Below are 13,855 nucleotides of genomic sequence, written 5' to 3'. Positions count from 1 at the left end.
AACCACATGGTGGCTCACAACCATCCGTAACGAGATCTGACTCCCTCTTCTGGACAGCTACAGTGTACTTACATATAATAATAAATAATAATAAATAAAGTAATAAATAATAAATAATAATAAATATTAAAAAAAAAGTTGAAAGAATAGGGACTGAAAGCTGGCTCCGTGCTTAAGAGTGCTGGCCAAAGTTTTCTTGGGGAAAACCCAGCTTTGAGTTTTAGCACCCACATGGTGGTTCATAACTGTGTGTACCACCAGTTTGTCTTTATTTATTTATTTATTTATTTATTTATTCGTTCGTCAGTCCATCCATCCATCCATCCATCCATCCATTTATCCATGCGTTCATTCTTTATTTAGGTGTGCGTTGGTGTTTTGCCTGTATGTTTGTCTTTGGGAGGGGGTCAGCTTCCCTGGAACTGGAGTTACAGACAGCTGTGAGCTGCCATGTGGGTGCTGGAAATTGAACCCTGGTCCTCTGGAAGAGCAGACAGTGCGCTTAACCACTGAGCCATCTTTCTATTCCCCTCGTTCCCCTATACTAACCCTCACCCTTCCAGCCCCTCTCCCCAATTAGGGATGCCTTCTTTTGGCCTCCATGGGCACTAGGCACACAAATGGTACACAGACACACAGGCAAAATGCCCATACACACAAGATAATAATTTAAAATTTTAAGGTAAAACTTACAAATGGTGGTACAGGCCTTTGATCACAGAATGGAGGAGACAAAGGCAGGGGGATCTCTGAGTCCAGCCAGGACCATGTGAGCACCTGTATTTTTTTTTCAAGTTTTTTCACAAATGTAAATAGGTGATGTGTGCTTTAATTTCTAGAAGAGGGCTGGAGAGATGGCTCAGCGATTAAGAGCACTGACTTCTCTTCCAGAGGTCCTGAGTTCAATTCCCAGCAACCAGAGAATGGTAGACAGGCAGAAGCGCATCTGAGGAACAGGGTAGCCCCTGTTCTGCTCTCAGGAGGCCATGAGGGCGTTAGTCCCCAGGGAGGCTGCAAGGCTCACAACCATCTGTAATGGGATCTGATGCCCTCTTGTGTGTCTGAAGACAGCTAGAGTATACTCATATGAATAAAAAATAAATAAATCTGCCGGGCCGTGGTGGCGCACGCCTTTAATCCCAGCACTTGGGAGGCAGAGGCAGGCAGATTTCTGAATTCGAGGACAGTCTGGTCTACAGAGTGAGTTCCAGGACAGCCAGGGCTATACAGAGAAACCCTATCTCAAAAAACTAAATAAATAAATAAGTAAATCTTTAAAAAAATAATAATAATTTCTAGAGGAAATGGGGTTAGCACTACAGTATACCTGTAATAAAAAAGCAGGTTGGGAACTGGAAAGTTGGCTCGGTAGTTAAGAGCTTATACTGCACTTGCAGAGGACCCAAGTTTGGCAACTACCATCCACACAATGATTCACAACAAGCTGTAACTCCTCTTCAAGTTGCCCTCTTCAGCCTCTTCAGACACTAGGCACACGGCAGGTGCACACACACATATATATAGGTAAACACATGCGTGAAATTTAAAAAAAAAAATTTTTTTTTCTTAAAGAGTCATTTATTTACTATATGCAAGTACACTGTAGCTGTCTTCAGACACACACACACATCAGATCTCATCACAGGTGGCTGTGAGCCACCATGTGGTTGCTTGGACCTGAACTCAGGACCTTCAGAAGAGCAGTTGGTGCTCTTAACCACTGAGCCATCTATCCAGACCCCCCCCCCCTTTTTTTGTCTCTCTGTGCATCATTGGCTTTCCAGGAATTTGCAATTTGCTCTGTAGACCAGGATGGCCTCAAATTTAGAAATGTGCCTGTCTTGGCCTCCTGAGGGCTGGGATTAAAGGCATGTGCCACCAAGCCCGTCTAATCCTAAAAAAAAAAAAAAAAAAAAAAAAAAAAAAAAAAAGGCAGGTAGATTTCAGGGGAGCAGGGTCAGTCTGTAGTCCTGGTAACTCAACCAGAAAGGGCACTGCCTGCTTGGGTGCCCCGTACTCTCACAGCAGCCTTGAAGGCCCAGATCCTACCCAACAGACCTTCTGCCCCCGATGGCACCAGTAGGACTACAAATCCCAGAAGGCCTGGAGTCTACCGCACTTGGGCCACCGAAGGGGCGGAGTTAAGCATGCGCTCAGAAGAGTGGGTGGGCCTTGCGTGTTAGGGGTGGAGTGAGATAATGGGCGTGGGCTCAGGGAAGCGCGGGAAGTGCAGATTTTCGAGGCGGTGGTGGCTTGTGTGGCTATGACCCTGGAACAGGAGCTTCGCCGTGAGTATTTTGGGGAGTGCATGTCGGGACGCAGGGTGTGGATCGGGTCCTGGGTTAGACCCGATTCTCTCTTCCGGCAGAGCTGAGCAAGGCCAAGACCAGGGCCCAGAGGAATGGACAGCTGCGCGAGGAGGCGATCTACTGCCACCAGCTGGGGGAGCTGCTGGCTAGCCACGGTGAGCCGGAACGGTGAAAGGACGGGCTGGAGGCAGGGGACTGGCTGGGTGATGGCGCACCTTGAGCACCCCACGCCCCTCTTCCGGCAGGCCGCTTCAAGGAGGCTTTGGAGGAGCACCAGCAGGAACTACATCTGCTAGAGAGCGTCCAGGACACTCTGGGCTGCGCTGTGGCCCACCGCAAGATTGGAGAGCGGCTGGCTGAAATGGAGAATTACTCTGCTGCTCTGAAGGTACAGGACAGGACCTTCACTTGTTGAGGAGAGAGGGCTAGTATGCAAATAAATATTCAGCGACCTCTGACTTGGCAGGCAGTCACACCCTTATGTCTACCGGGGGCGCTGTCTGGCTCTTGGTGGTGGTGGTGGGGGGGAATGGATGGGTTTGTGACAACCTGAAAGAGGAAGGCTCAGGACCCACTGCTATTGTGAGCAACACTCCAGGCAGCCCTTAGTGGTCTCCCATGACAGCACTGCTGCAGGGCAGAACAGCCATTACCATAGACAGTCCTTTGCACAGAAAAGATAGGACATGGGTATACCCAACTCTGTCGAAATTTGGGAAACAGAAAAACAGAAGGGTCTCTTTTCTAAGAGTAGCTTCCTCTGGTATCAGACTGCTGGGGTTGCTGGGAGTCGGATCACTTCAAATGCTTTTTCTTTCTACATTAGCACCAGCATCTCTACCTGGATCTGGCTGGTTCCCTGTCCAACCACACTGAACTACAGCGAGCCTGGGCCACCATTGGCCGCACCCATCTGGATGTATATGACCACTGCCAATCAAGAGATTCCTTGTTGCAGGCACAGGCTGCCTTTGAGAAGAGCTTGGCTATTGTGGATGAGAAACTAGAGGGTATGTCCCCTTTCTTGGATTCTCCCCATAGGCTCCCTCTGGGCCCTCCCTTTCCAAGGCTCTTCAGGCTTGAACCTGTCAGGCATCTGCTCCTTCTCTGTATACTCTACATGCAGCAGACTCCTGGCTCACTCAATAAGAGATGGGATAAAGGGTAGGAGTGCCTGAAAACCCCATATCCTGGGGGTGGGGGTGGGAGCAACTGAGTCCCTAAAGCTGTTCTTTTTCCAGGGATGCTGACCCAGCGGGAACTGAGTGAGATGAGGACCCGTCTCTACCTCAATCTGGGCCTCACCTGTGAAAGCCTGCAACAGACAGCTCTATGCAACAACTACTTCAAAAAGAGCATCTTTCTTGCTGAGTGAGGAGGCACCATCCCTGTCCCCAAGAGGGAGTAGGTGGTCCCCTGGGATCCTTCCAAGAGGGCAGCTTGCCTAAGTTGTTCATTTGCCACACACATTTAGGCCTGAAACCACAGAATGGTCGAGCCAGGGTCTAGGTGATGTTAATAGCCATAACTGGTTAAACATCAATAGTATCATAGGTATTTTGGTGTCTCACTGTTCCAAGGTTGGTAGACACCGGACACTCTGAGCTCCTGTTACTCCATCCCCCACAGGCAGAATCATCTCTATGAAGATCTGTTCCGGGCCCGATACAACCTGGGTGCCATCCACTGGCGCGGAGGGCAGCACTCTCAGGCCATGCGCTGCTTAGAAGGGGCCCGGGAATGTGCCCGTGCTATGAAGATGAGATTCATGGAGAGTGAATGTTGCATGCTAGTGTCCCAGGTACCTCTCCTTTCCTCGTCGGCTTGGGCTTGGACCTTAGTCTACAGGTCTTAGTTTTTTTTCTCCCTCTTTCCAGGTGCTCCAAGATCTGGGGGACTTCTTAGCTGCCAAACGAGCCCTGAAGAAGGCCTATAGGTTGGGCTCTCAGAAGCCTAACCAGAGAGTGACTGTCTGTCAGAGTCTCAAGTATGGTGAGGCTGCACAGGGGCCTGGAACTGAGAGCCTCAGGGGTCTGAGAAGGTCTCTGCTCTCCCGACAGGAGAGATCCGGCTTATTGTTGTTCTGGGGGAAGTGGCAGGGTGGGCATGAGCCTCTGACAGACAGCAAGGGTAGACTTCTGTCCGTTGAAGACCCTTGCCTTGGGCTAAGCCTGCTGCACAGGGTGTCTAGGAAACTAGAGGCTCTATGGGAAACTGACTGGACCTTTGTCACAAAGCAGCATTAGCAAGCGGGAGCACAGGCAACATACTGTGCCCACGAGACTGACAGTGACGGTCACTAGTTCTTCAGACCAAGCACCGTTCTGGGCTGTTAAAGCACACTTACGCTTCTGACCTTCAAAAGTTCCAAGTGGTCAAGTCCCCCACTACCCACTTTTTTTTTACCCAATGGTCACAATGAGACACTTTCCCTGATTCCCAGGCTGCTGCCTAAGGGAATATGGCTGGGGGGTGGTAGGCTGTTGCTGGGGCCCTATACTGTGTGATCCCGCCTCCCCCTCACTCAAGATTCTTTCCAGCAGTATTGGCAGTGATCCAGCTGCAGCAGCAGCTGGAAGAGGCCGAGAGCAATGATCTTCAAGGTGCCATGGCTATCTGTGAACAGTTGGGGGACCTTTTCTCCAAAGCGGGTGACTTTCCCAAGGCAGCTGAGGCTTACCAGAAGCAGGTGAGTGTCCCTCTCCCACATAGGACGGGAGGAGAGTGACATCAACATACGAAAAGGGTCTGAGACATGCTGTGCTGCCTTCCTAGCTGCACTTGGCTGAGCTGCTGAACAGACCAGACCTGGAGCTGGCTGTTATCCACGTCTCCCTGGCCACCACACTAGGAGACATGAAGGATCACCGCAAGGCTGTGCACCACTATGAGGAAGAACTGAGGCTGCGCAAGGGCAACGCTCTGGAGGTGACACGCCCTCGCCTTCTGTGCACATACAGGCGTATTTTTGTGACTGTACTTTGAGCCCACCATTCTCCAGTAGTGGGTGTAAGTGGATGCTTCCCAGAGAAAGGCTGTTCCTTCCAAGGACCATCATGGCCTGTCAACTGGAGAGAGGACAGAGACAAAGCAGATCTTCCAGTTTCATATAAGCAGCTAAGGGAAGCCAGCTTATTGGCTGTGGGCAGCTGGATGTGGTAGGCAGCCACCGACCTTGTGTTTTTCTCCCTCTGTTTCAGGAAGCTAAGACTTGGTTCAACATTGCCCTGTCACGTGAGGAAGCTGGAGATGCATACGAGCTGCTAGCTCCATGCTTCCAGAAGGCTTTTTGCTGTGCCCAGCAGGCCCAGCGATTCCAGCTGCAGGTATGAGAGCCCATCCCACCATCCCAAATAAATCTAGCTTTCTTTTTTCCTGGCTTTTGACCTTAAGATCTTACTCGTGACCTACCTACCTACCTACCTGCCCCTGGCCCATTTTATATTTTCATTTTGAGACAGTGTCTCACTAAGTTGCCCTAGCTGACCTTGAAGTTAGAATTCTTCTCAACCTGTCTTTCCTTGCATTAATTGCTCTTGGTGGCCCTGCTTGTTCAACTGGACATCTCTGCTCCCCAGAGGCAGATCTTACAGCACCTTTATACCGTGCAACTAAAGTTGCAGCCACAAGAAGCCGGTGACACTGAAATCAGACTGCAGGAACTGAGCATGGCAAAAGACACAGAGGAAGAGGAGGAGGAAGAGGAGGAAGAAGAGGAAGAAGCCAGTGAGGCCCCAGAGACCAGTGAACTGGAACTCTCAGAGAGCGGTGAGGGCCAAATGCTGCCTTGTGTGCTGGGCTGGGCTGGTGTGTGCTGGAAATGGTGTGTCTTTATGGAGCCTGAGGACTAGAAGGGGTGACCTGTGCTTCTGTGGGAGTGCATGGAGGAGGCCGGGCGTGTATATGGAGCATGGGACATGGTAATCAGAAGCTCCCAGCAGAAAGAACTGCTCAGGGCCAGAGTGGGCATCAGACACAAGGGTTCTGTCTGACCACCGCCAGCTGAAAGTCAGTTGTTTCGGGTCAAAGCCTAAGGAGATGGTTCTATTAGAACCAGCGGGGGGAGGGAGGGCTGGGCGTGGTGGCGCACACTTTTAATCCCAGCACTTAGGAGGCAGAGGCAGGTGGATTTCTGAGTTCGAGGCCAGTCTGGTCTACAGAGAAACCCTGTCTCAAAAAAAACAACAAAAAAAGAACCAGCAGAGGTGCGATGGTGTGTCCTGGGTGGCCTTGCGGGTGGTAGGCTGTGGTTGGGGACCCGATGCTGTGTTGCCCCCTTGTGAGATTCGTCCAGCAGGGTTGGCAGTGATCCAGCTGCTGTAGGATGTTTCTGGAACTCAAGACCAGTGTGTGGAGGGGTCCAGTGGTACAGTGCTAGGAAGGAGAGCATCTTTGCCCTGTGGGGCAGGGCAGGCAGGAAGCCATGGAGCTGAGGGCTGACTTCCAGTAGGGTGGTGGCCACGCAAGACCCAACTGTGAGGTTTGTGGACTAGAGTCCTGGAAAAACCTTGACTCCCAAGTTACAAGCAAACTTACAGGGCTGGAGCTTCAGTTCTGGGGAAGTTAAGCTGTGTCTTAGAAGATGAGACAAATCGAATATTGGTATTTTGGGTGTTATGAGGGAGGAAGGAGAACCAGGTACTTCAACTTTAGGGACTGTCCTTCAGCTGGTGGCCACATGCATAAGAGAGAGCAGAGAAGAAAACAGAAAAGGCCAGTGGGTGCAGGAGGGGCATCAGGCCTATTGAAATGCCTCCGAGGAGAATCACTACAGAGAAAGCCTGTCTGGAAAAACCATAAACAAACAAATTAGTTGAAGCAGGCTTCTGGTGGAATTGGGTTGGGCTAGGAGTCAGCTTTGCTTAACATGGCTACAGAACTCCCAGGTCCCAGAGTCTTTCTTCCTTGCTCGTAGCTGCTTTGCCCTAGCGATCAGGGGAGCTAGAACACCCTAGGCTCGGGCTCAGCAGACTTAACTCTTCTAGAGGATGATGCTGACGGCCTGTCTCAGCAGCTGGAAGAAGATGAGGAGCTTCAGGGCTGTGTGGGCCGGCGGAAGGTAAACAAGGTGAGGACGGCATGCCCTCCCCTTCCCGTTGCCCAAGAGCTCTGTGCCATCCCTTGCCAGCACTACTTCCACCCCTCACACTTCTGCCCCACGTCGGGGCAACTACACTTACAGTGGAACCGGCGCAATGACATGGGAGAGACCCTGCTGCACCGAGCTTGCATTGAAGGCCAACTGCGTCGTGTCCAGGATCTTGTGAAGCAGGTGGGTAAAATCCCTAGAGAGATCCCTGAACCCTTGCTTCCTCAGGGAGCTCTGGACCCAGGCAGTATCTCCTTTATAGCGTGTTTTTAAAAATAGAAGAGATTCCAAGTACTTGGCTAGCACTCCTGCTGTGGGTGAGTGGGCTGGCCTAACCAGAATGAGAGTGACCAGCAGACTAAGACCCCTGGCATCTTCCTCCTGTTCTAAGCCCTGTATTCAGGCACTGTTTGTACCAAGGTATAGGATGGCACCTGGACTAGGAGTCTACTGTGATAGTGTAGCCAGCAGGAAGGGCAGGGCATATCCTCATTTTCTTTGTTAACACCCAAAGAGGGAAAGAAGGCTATACCGAGGAGTAAATCTTTGAGGCCTACTCTGGGCACCAGCCATGCATCTATGCTACGACCAGGGCCCAGGACCCATCCTCTTCCCTTGGTCCTAGGGCCATCCCCTGAATCCCCGAGACTACTGCGGCTGGACCCCTCTCCATGAAGCATGCAACTATGGGCATCTTGGTAAGTAAGGTCAGGCCGAGCACGTGGCAGGACACGGGGGTCAGGAGGCAAGTACGAATGTGCTCACCACCCCACCCCACCCCACCCCCACCCAGAGATTGTGCGCTTCCTTCTGGACCATGGAGCAGCAGTGGATGACCCAGGTGGCCAGGGGTGTGATGGCATCACCCCCCTGCATGACGCCCTCAACTGTGGCCACTTTGAGGTAGCTGAACTACTCATCGAGCGAGGGGCATCCGTGACTCTCCGTACCAGGAAGGTAAGGCAGGGCATAGGCAGGGCATGGGCAGGGACTGTGATAGAGTCTGTTGTTCCCCCTGCTCAACTGAGTGCCACTCAGGGCCTCAGCCCACTGGAGACACTGCAGCAGTGGGTGAAGTTGTACTTCAGGGACCTTGACCTTGAGACAAGACAGAAGGCAGCGACCATGGAGAGGAGGCTCCAGATGGCCTCCTCAGGTCAAGGTAAACAGGGCCTCCTCTACTTCTCCTTGTTTCTAGCCCTAAAAGTGAGGCCCTGTCTCATGATTTATTCTCTCTTGCTCAGCTTCCCGCAGCTCCCCTGCCCTCCAGGCCATTCCATGTAACCATCTATTTGACCCTGAGACCTCTCCTCCCTCAAGCCCCTGTCCAGAACCCTCCTTATATACTCCTAGACCTCCAGAGGCCTCTCCGGCCCCTGCTAAGGTCTTTCTGGAGGAAACTGTGTCTGCCATGTCCCGACCTCGAAAGACCAGGCACAGACCAACCAGCAGCAGTAGCAGCTCAGAGGATGAGGATTCCCCAAGTCCCTGCAGGCCATCGCAGAAAAGACTGAGACATACCACACAGCAGGGTGAAGTCAAGATTCCTGACCCACCCAAAAGTAGAGAGACAGCCACGTCAAGTGCTTGCCAGGCCGCTTACCAAGCGGCCATCCGAGGCGTGGGTAGTGCCCAGAGCCGTCGCTTGGTGCCTAGCCTGCCTCGGGGCTCAGAGGAAGTCCCTGCCCCCAAGACAGCACTCATTCCCGAGGAGGAATACCTGGCTGGGGAATGGCTGGAGGTAGATACACCTCTGACCCGCAGCGGCAGGCCCAGCACCTCGGTGTCAGACTATGAACGATGCCCTGCAAGGCCCCGGACCCGTGTCAAGCAGAGTCGCCTGACAAGTCTTGATGGTTGGTGTGCACGGACTCAAGCAGGAGATGGTAGCTTGACTGCAGAGCCTGTGGAGAACCCCAGCGTGCCTAGGACCTCAGGACCCAACAAGGAAAATTGTGCAGCAGGCCAGCCTTTGGTGGGTACACAAGCAGTCTTCAGCGTGGGACAGGTGCGGGTAGAAACTCCTGTCTTCTGACTGTCCCCTCCCTTTGTCTTTCCTGCTAGCTTCTGGTCCAGCCCCCTCCCATCCGGGTTCGAGTTCAAATTCAGGATAACCTTTTCCTCATCCCCGTCCCCCAGAGGTAAGGCACGGGCTTCTCCCCATCCCCAGTTCCTTCCACCTGTCATGTAGCTCTGCCTGGGGTAACAGTAGTTCAGTACGCAGCATCTTTATGTGCTTATCAGGAGGGGATGTGTGAGCAGGACTCCCTTGGACTTGGCACTCTACTCCCTAGAGCCCCAGGGAACCCTGCACAGACAGAAAGGCTTCAGTCTAGGAAGCTTCTATGGGCCTTAGAGAGGGCCAGAAGAACAGATAGTCTGCCTTTAACCCCAGTACTCAGGAGGCAGGAGCAGGCAAATGTCTGTGAGTCTGAGGTCAGCCTGGCCTACAGAGTGAGTTCCAGGACAGCCAGGGCTACACAAAAACCCTGTCTTGGGGGGTGTTGGGGGTGGGGCTAGTTATGCAGAGAAGAGATGCAGAGGTGGAGAGCACTAGATGAAAGAGCTGGAGATACCAAAGCAGGGCCCCAGTGCCTCCGAGCTCAGCACGCCATTCATTCTCTTTGGCAGTGACGTCCGGCCCGTGGCTTGGCTCACAGAGCAAGCCGCCCAGCGCTACTTCCAAACATGTGGGCTGCTCCCAAGGCTCATTCTGCGGAAGGATGGCGCACTGCTGGCCCCGCAGGACCCCATCCCTGATGTGCTGCAGAGCAACGATGAGGTGTGCGGTGGGGCCGGGGCCGCGGGCATAGGCTAGCTCCGTTTGCTAGGCTCTGCAGGGCTGCTCACCACATACACGTACACTCTAGGTGTTAGCTGAAGTAACTTCGTGGGACCTTCCTCCGCTAAAGGACCGCTACCGCAGGGCCTGCCTGAGCCTGGGACAAGGTGAGCTAGCCCTGTCTTAGGATGGAGGAGCTGGGCCTGTAATCCCCACCTACCCTGCAGATATCTGAGGAAATCCAACCCTCCCCCAAGCTTTATACCTCGAGTTGGGGACAGGTAGGAGCAGACAGTTCTAGGATCATAGGCCCTTGGAATAAGAGTTCCTGAAGCAGCCTAAGTCACAGGTAAAGCCCAGGAAGGAGTCTGAGGGGGCCTGAAGGTCACCAGTAACTGGTGACTGGAAGATGTAAATGTGGCTGAAGGAGATCAGAGCTCCCCCCCCAACCCCCTGATTTATACGCAAGCTCCTTGCATGATACTAAATCCAAGGCTTTTAGGAATGGGCTCCATATTATTGCCTGGACCATTTTATTTGCCTGCAGGGTTCGGGCGGCAGGTTTGAGCTCTCACCCTGGTGACCTGACCCTGTATCTTCTCTTCTTAGGGGAGCACCAGCAAGTGCTGCAGGCCATGGACCACCAGAGTTCCAGCCCTTCCTTTAGTGCCTGCTCCCTGGCCTTGTGCCAAGCCCAGCTCACACCCCTGCTGAGGGCCCTCAAGTTACACACAGCACTCCGGGAGCTACGCCTTGCGGGGAACCGACTAGGTGATGCCTGTGCTACCGAGCTGCTGGCCACCCTGGGCACCACGCCTAACCTGGTCCTCCTCGATCTCTCTTCAAATCACTTGGGCCAGGAAGGTTTGCGTCAGCTTGTGGAAGGCTCCTCGGGCCAGGCTGCTTTGCAGGTAAAGACCCCAGCATACAGTGGGCTAACAGCTGCATGGTATCACTATCCCCACTGAGCCATTCATTGGTGGTCTGGTGCATCTTAGAGAGCTGGGTAGTGTGTGTCCTTGGAATGGGACCCCTGTGGAGACGAGACTCCACATGGGGAGTCTATGAGCTCAGCGCCCATCCTATCCCTTCTATAGAACTTGGAGGAGCTGGACTTGAGTATGAACCCACTAGGAGATGGCTGTGGTCAGGCCCTGGCCTCCCTTCTGCGGGCCTGCCCCATGCTCAGCACCCTGCGCCTACAGGCCTGTGGCTTCAGCCCCAGTTTCTTCCTGAGCCACCAGGCTGCCCTGGGTGGTGCCTTCCAAGGTAAGATGAGCAGTTAAGTGTATTCCCTGACCCCGGTGTTGAGAAGATTCAAAACCTTGAGCAGAGGGGTCCCAGAATATCAGGGTCTGGCTTCTGAGGGAAGGGCCAGTTCCTATTAGGACCCAAGTGTAGCTGGGGTCCCAGCAGAAATTGGTTCTCGACCGGCTTTGGCTGTTTTCAGAACTCATTCTAGCCCCACATATCACAAGTAGGGTTTCAGAGAGGCCATGTCTGCCCTCAAAGTCCTTCTATCTTTCCTTCCTGAGCCGATTTCATTGTGAGCCCACCTGATTCAGTGACATGGCCCCAGTACAGAGGGCTGAGGACTGGGGCTTACCCAGTGGAGCCCAGCAGAGGGAGGGCCTGGGTTTAGGGGTTAATGTCAGGGCAGTGTCCTGACTTTCACTCACAAATGTCCTGGCCCGGAACTTTATGCCTACCAGCCAGGAATATGGAAGGGTGAAACCTGGGCTTAGAGACTGGACAAGAGCCGCTGCTTCTCAATTTTCTCACAAAAAGTCCAGGGGTAACAGTTTCTCTAAAGGATTCATGAGGCTTGTGGGGTCAGAACTCTAGAGTGGGGAGAGGGCAGGGGGCACTGAATGGGTTAACACAAGTCCTTCTGCCGTACAGATGCTGTGCACCTGAAAACCTTGTCCTTATCGTACAATCTGCTCGGCGCTCCTGCCCTGGCGAGGGTGCTGCAGACCTTACCCGCCTGTACCCTCGAACGTCTGGAGCTGAGCTCTGTGGCAGCCAGCAAGAGCAACTCGGGTATCATAGAGCCTGTTATCAAATACTTGACCAAGGTATGAGGTATGGAGTAGACTGCCAAACCAGAACACAGGGATCCCAAGGCCCAAAACCTAACTGCAACCCTGCCATGTTGTACGGAGTCTGAGGGAAGGGCTGGGGGTTGGGAAGAACACCCATGGACTCCTGGGAGCCAGGTGGTGTTACTTCAGGCAAGTTCCAAGGGACATGCCAGGCCCCTGTGGTCTTTACAAGGCATCTATAACCTATAGCCTAGAAGAGAGGTGTTTCCTTTCCATCTCAGCTCTCTTGGTGATGGGACTCTGCTGGGAGGAAGGTGGACGGATGGGTGCCCACTAGGCATGGCCTTTTGCCCTGTTCTTAACATCCAGGAAGGCTGTGCTCTGGCCCACCTAACCCTGTCTGCAAACTGCCTGGGTGACAAGGCCGTGAGAGAACTGAGCAGGTAACACACCATCCCTGAACCACTGGCTCTCCTGTGAGGAGGAAGCCTGACATGAAGATGAATGAGTCAGGTGGTGTCACCTCTTTCTGAGACATCCACTGTCTCCAGGGATGGCTCTGGCAGGCATGCTTACCCTCCTTGAGTTTCTTGCCATGTCCCCATGGTATGAGAACTTCTCACTCTGGCCTATCCTTTATTTTTCCTTGGTGAAACATTCCCTCCCGCCCCCAATCCTGCCTCTAGAGCTGGCCACGGCACTGCCTCTGGCTGGCACTGCAGAGATCCTTGGCTCCCAGAGCCAAGGGACAGACTTCCCTAGTACTAAAGTGAGGGCTTTCCTGGCGAGCTCATGCTTTCATGTCCCCTGTCATTGTAGATGTCTCCCTTGCTGCCCCTCACTCACTTCTCTGGACCTGTCTGCCAACCCCGAGGTCAGCTGTGCCAGTCTAGAGGAGCTCTTGTCTGCCCTCCAAGAGCGGTCCCAAGGCCTCAGCTTCCTTGGCCTATCAGGTAAGAGCTAGGAACAAGAATGGCTCCTGTGTCTCACCTAACACAGGGCTTACTTTCCAGAGACCTGCCAGCGGAAGGGGCAGTCACTGCCATTGGCCAGATTCCACAAGGCTGCTGTGATGAAAGGCAGTTTGTGGTGTAACCAGGGCAAGGAGCGAGACTGACTGACTGGTGGCTCAGAGTACGGCAGGAAGCAGTAAGGCAGATTACCTCAAACCTGGCCTAAGCTGCATAGTAAAGAAAATAATAGTACTAGTACTAGTAATAATAGTGATAATAATAATAATAATAAACCAAAGGGGCGGCTGGAGGAACGGTCAACACTTAGGGGTGCTCTTCCAGAGACCCCCATTTCAAATCTCAGCATCACACATGGCAGCTCACAACCTTTGGAACTTCAGTTCCAAGGGACCTGAAGCTGCCTTCTGGCCTCTGCAGGCAGCCTGGCTTCACACAGTACACAGATATACATGCAAATGAAATGAAACACCAGTACACATAAAAGCAATTTGAATTTATTTATTTATTTATAGTTTCAAGACAGGGTTTCTCTTTTTTTTTGTTTGTTTGTTTGTTTGTTTTGAGACTAGGGTTTCTCTGTATAGCCCTGGCTGTCCTGGAACTCACTTTGTAGACCAGGCTGGCCTCGAACTCAGAAATCCGCCTGCCTCTGCCTC

At 52.8% G+C, this 13,855-nt stretch overlaps 1 protein-coding gene across 1 annotated transcript in view; it reads left to right on the top strand.

Moving 5' to 3' along the window:
- Nucleotides 1-2,218: 2,218 nt before the first annotated feature.
- Tonsl (tonsoku like, DNA repair protein) overlaps nucleotides 2,219-13,855 on the top strand; it is a 13,637-nt gene continuing 2,000 nt past the window's right edge. Inside the window, exons 1-25 of the mRNA XM_021183522.2 lie at nucleotides 2,219-2,288; nucleotides 2,369-2,464; nucleotides 2,555-2,697; nucleotides 3,136-3,319; nucleotides 3,551-3,680; nucleotides 3,939-4,110; nucleotides 4,187-4,301; nucleotides 4,853-4,998; nucleotides 5,085-5,237; nucleotides 5,510-5,635; nucleotides 5,888-6,077; nucleotides 7,295-7,377; nucleotides 7,492-7,581; nucleotides 8,024-8,096; nucleotides 8,192-8,355; nucleotides 8,437-8,560; nucleotides 8,643-9,373; nucleotides 9,463-9,539; nucleotides 10,030-10,180; nucleotides 10,269-10,347; nucleotides 10,790-11,091; nucleotides 11,278-11,449; nucleotides 12,083-12,258; nucleotides 12,595-12,668; nucleotides 13,045-13,178. Of these exons, the coding sequence (XP_021039181.1) occupies nucleotides 2,264-2,288; nucleotides 2,369-2,464; nucleotides 2,555-2,697; nucleotides 3,136-3,319; nucleotides 3,551-3,680; nucleotides 3,939-4,110; nucleotides 4,187-4,301; nucleotides 4,853-4,998; nucleotides 5,085-5,237; nucleotides 5,510-5,635; nucleotides 5,888-6,077; nucleotides 7,295-7,377; nucleotides 7,492-7,581; nucleotides 8,024-8,096; nucleotides 8,192-8,355; nucleotides 8,437-8,560; nucleotides 8,643-9,373; nucleotides 9,463-9,539; nucleotides 10,030-10,180; nucleotides 10,269-10,347; nucleotides 10,790-11,091; nucleotides 11,278-11,449; nucleotides 12,083-12,258; nucleotides 12,595-12,668; nucleotides 13,045-13,178 (3,910 nt within the window). The 5' untranslated portion in view covers nucleotides 2,219-2,263. The remainder of the gene's footprint in view (nucleotides 2,289-2,368; nucleotides 2,465-2,554; nucleotides 2,698-3,135; nucleotides 3,320-3,550; nucleotides 3,681-3,938; nucleotides 4,111-4,186; nucleotides 4,302-4,852; nucleotides 4,999-5,084; nucleotides 5,238-5,509; nucleotides 5,636-5,887; nucleotides 6,078-7,294; nucleotides 7,378-7,491; nucleotides 7,582-8,023; nucleotides 8,097-8,191; nucleotides 8,356-8,436; nucleotides 8,561-8,642; nucleotides 9,374-9,462; nucleotides 9,540-10,029; nucleotides 10,181-10,268; nucleotides 10,348-10,789; nucleotides 11,092-11,277; nucleotides 11,450-12,082; nucleotides 12,259-12,594; nucleotides 12,669-13,044; nucleotides 13,179-13,855) is intronic.

The sequence above is a fragment of the Mus caroli genome, chromosome 15 (genome assembly GCF_900094665.2).
Source record: "Mus caroli chromosome 15, CAROLI_EIJ_v1.1, whole genome shotgun sequence".
NCBI classification, from domain to species: Eukaryota; Metazoa; Chordata; class Mammalia; order Rodentia; family Muridae; genus Mus; species Mus caroli.
Note: the sequence above shows the minus strand (reverse complement) of the source record. Positions and strands in the feature narration are given on the sequence as shown.